The 3,540-nt window shown below is 38.1% G+C and overlaps 1 protein-coding gene across 1 annotated transcript; it reads left to right on the top strand.

The window, feature by feature from the left end:
• The first annotated feature begins 531 nt into the window (after positions 1 to 531).
• LOC120149912 (sulfite exporter TauE/SafE family protein 3-like) lies at positions 532 to 3,322 on the top strand. Its single transcript, XM_039162619.1, has 12 exons — positions 532 to 780; positions 882 to 1,041; positions 1,208 to 1,408; positions 1,496 to 1,560; positions 1,733 to 1,760; positions 1,847 to 1,926; positions 1,996 to 2,082; positions 2,175 to 2,228; positions 2,382 to 2,603; positions 2,685 to 2,778; positions 2,879 to 3,019; positions 3,198 to 3,322. Exons 1-12 carry the CDS (start codon positions 571 to 573, stop codon positions 3,281 to 3,283), a joined length of 1,428 nt encoding a protein of 475 aa, XP_039018550.1. The 5' UTR covers positions 532 to 570; the 3' UTR covers positions 3,284 to 3,322.
• The last annotated feature ends 218 nt before the right edge of the window (positions 3,323 to 3,540 follow it).

Genomic DNA, 3,540 nt, shown 5'->3' with positions numbered 1-3,540 from the left:
CTGAATTAATTTGATATTTAACTGATTCAGACCCGACCCGTTTTGACATGAACTGATATTAATCCGATCTGAAATTAATCTAACCCCAACCCGAACTAAATCTAATTTCAAATCAACTTGAAAATGACTCGTATCTGATTTGACTTGATCTGATATGATCCTACCTCTCTGTATTAAATCCATGATTTTTCTTCCCAATAATAACTTTTCGCAGATTCACTTAGTACGGATTTGATTAATACATATCAATTACTTAAATATAAAAGATGTTCGGAATTCCCATTTTCTAGTTCTACTTTCTTTTTAAAAAAACATATTAATATACAAAAAAATTATAGATGTTCATATGGGAAGCCTGAGGAAGTGGGGATCCGCAAGAAGTTAACTGCTTCCAAACAAAGAAAATTAGTAAATAATTAATGATGAACGTTGATCTGCTGATGTCACAATTTTATTATTGTTGATATCATCCGCATAGACGACAGACGTACGAAAGAAGAGAGTCAAATTTAATTTTGGAGCGAATTGTTGTTTTTTGAATCATTTCCCCAATCATCTCTCAATTCAAAGATGGCGAGGTCTGGAGCAAAACGGGACGTTGCGAGATCGATAATGTTGAATTTCATTAACTTTGGGTTGGCTTTCGTGTTAGTTTCGGCTGATAGGAGCTTGAAGGATGGAGAATCGGGCGAGGAATCCGAAACCAATGAAAATTATTTTGCCAGAGCTGTTAGTTTCTCATGGAAATCTGATCAACCAGGTTATCAACATGTTTGGCCCGTAAGAACGTATTCGAACTGAAATTCTAATGTGATTTCTTTTGATTTACATCATTTCGTAAGAACATGTTCATTTGTTCTATTTTTCTTTTTTTGGTGTAGGATATGGAACTTAATTGGCGATCTGTGGTGGGAACTTTTATTGGCTTTTGTGGAGCAGCGTTTGGGAGCGTAGGAGGGGTAGGCGGAGGTGGCATTTTCGTTCCCATGCTTAGCCTTATTGTTGGATTTGATCCAAAGTCCGCCACTGCTATTTCAAAATGTATGTTTTTTTTATATTTATTTTAAATATTTGCAACCGTATGAAGAAATGGGAAACTGATTGCAGAATTTGAAGAACTTGAATGCTGTTAAGAAATTATTAGGAAAATAGATGATTCTTACGCTGGATGAGATAAATGATTCTTTGTTTTCTCGCATTTTCCTAGGTATGATCATGGGTGCAGCAGCTTCAACCGTGTACTACAACCTTAATCTAAGGCACCCCACATTAGATATGCCTATTATCGATTATGATTTGGCTCTGCTTATCCAGCCGATGCTCATGCTTGGGATTAGCATCGGAGTCGCGTTTAACGTGCTCTTCGCCGATTGGATGGTCACGGTTTTACTTATTTTTCTCTTCGTAGGTAAGTTGTTTGATGATTTGTTGCTGTCTTTGCTGGGGATAATGTTCTTTTAGCAGTATCTGTCAATGTCGATGGTATGGCTTGTAGGAACATCAACTAAGGCATTCTTCAAGGGTGTTGAAACGTGGAAAAAGGAAACCATACAGAAACAGGTAGCAACATATTTTGAATCCTAGTCTCTTACTGATGTGGACAGAATTATGAGCTCTGCATATTTTTCTCCTTTCCATTGTGATTTCCAATATGAGTTTAAGTTGTGTGTGTGTGTGTGTGTTATCAGAATTAATTGCTACCTATCTGAAATCTGCTTGTCTTGGATTTTAGGAGGCTGTCAGGCGCTTGGGAACAAATGGTCAGTTGCCTTCTTTCTCCACTATGTCTTTAAGATCATTGGTGATCCCCTCTTGATAATCCCATATATCTCTCATATGATTTCAGGTACTGCGAGTGATGCGGATTACAGACCTCTTCCAGGTGGCCCAAACACTGACCGTCCGAAGGATAACGCAGACACAGAAGTAGGTTGACTGTAAATCCCACTGTTACTTTCAGTTTTCTCTTGAACTTATTCAATGTTATCATTGCAGGTCACTATTCTGGAGAACGTTTTCTGGAAAGAACTTGGGCTTCTTTGTTTTGTTTGGGTGGCATTCCTCATAGTGCAGATTTCCAAGGTTTTGTTTCTTCAGCTCTATTTACTGCTCTAAGTATCTGTAAAATATGAATTGTTGAACCAGAACTGATACAATACAACTTTTGTCAACAGAACCGTACAACAATTACTTGTTCTGTAGGGTATTGGGTGATGAACTTGATCCAGGTACCTTATAATCTTTTTCACTTCGGTTGCCTCTTTTTCATTTGTTGAATTGCATGGTCATGATTTAATGTTTGAGCATCATGGATCAATGATGATATTTGCCAAAACGGTTTTTTCAAAATCTCGTTCAACACGTCCTTTGTGTTCCCCCAGATCCCAGTTTCAGTTGGAGTGACTCTGTATGAGGCAGTCGGTCTATACAAAGGACATAGAGTAATAGCATCCAAGGGAGAGCAGGGCACAAATTTTACGGCTCAGCAGCTTTTTAGCTACTGTTTTTTTGGAGTGCTAGCTGGGATTGTTGGAGGTCTACTTGGCCTGGGTGGAGGGTTTATCATGGGTCCATTGTTCTTGGAGTTGGGTATCCCCCCTCAGGTGAGTCCCTTATATGCTCAGTCGAAATCTATAGTAACATGATCCCATTATCTTTAGGCTTCTTATCAACATCTGGTGTAGGTCTCAAGTGCCACGGCAACCTTTGCCATGACATTCTCCTCGTCCATGTCGGTAGTAGAATATTACCTTCTGAAACGTTTTCCAGTACCTTATGGTAAGTCTGTAACTCGAAACGACGTGATTATCACATTAAAGTGTATATTTAATCATTTGATTGCAGTGATGACTTGTTCTCGTGCTTTCTTTGTTGGCAGCACTTTACTTCACTGCAGTGGCTACCTTGGCTGCCATTGTTGGACAACATGTTGTGAGAAGGCTGATACTTTTATTCGGAAGGGCGTCTCTGATTATCTTCATCCTAGCATTCACCATATTCGTTAGTGCAATATCACTAGGTGAGCTCCATTTTACAAAAAAAAAAAAAAAAAGTTGTAGTTTACCGATAGAAGAACAATTGCGGATTCGAATCCCGAATGTCATCTCTTAAAGATAAACTACGTGAATAGTTGGTTATTTATCGAACGATGCGACACTGTACGAACTCTGAAATATGTTTTGGGTATGATTTGGTAGGTGGCGTTGGCATATCGAACATGATCGGAAAGATTCAGCGGCATGAATATATGGGATTCGAGAACCTGTGCAAGTATGATGGCTAACACTTGAGGCATTCTTCTTTACCATGTCTCTTCATTTAAGTACCCTAGTGCTTTTTTTGTTTCTCAAAGGCAGTCAAATTGCCTGGTATTGCTGCTTCTTTTAATTTTCCAATTTTTTCCATGTAATTTTGTACCATATGGTATTCTACATTTTAATTTTTCATCCTTCACGTTGTCAAAGAACCTACACATATTCATGGTTTATTTAATACTTATGATATTAATAGGTCTAAATGAGACAAGTCCTATATTATTGA

The sequence above is a fragment of the Hibiscus syriacus genome, unplaced genomic scaffold (assembly GCF_006381635.1).
Source record: "Hibiscus syriacus cultivar Baekdansim isolate YM2019G1 unplaced genomic scaffold, ASM638163v2 tig00111013_pilon, whole genome shotgun sequence".
Lineage (NCBI taxonomy): Eukaryota > Viridiplantae > Streptophyta > Magnoliopsida > Malvales > Malvaceae > Hibiscus > Hibiscus syriacus.
The sequence above is the reverse complement of the archived record's forward strand: the minus strand, read 5'-3'. Positions and strand labels throughout refer to the sequence as shown.

Bases quoted from the DNA above. Each gene is read 5' to 3' on its own strand.
- LOC120149912 (XM_039162619.1), top strand. From the start codon at position 571: ATGGCGAGGTCTGGAGCAAAACGGGACGTTGCGAGATCGATAATGTTG. The intron at 1,561-1,732 runs GTAGCAACATAT...CTTGGATTTTAG, and splicing joins AGGAAACCATACAGAAACAG to GAGGCTGTCAGGCGCTTGGG. The intron at 2,229-2,381 runs GTACCTTATAAT...GTGTTCCCCCAG, and splicing joins GGGTGATGAACTTGATCCAG to ATCCCAGTTTCAGTTGGAGT.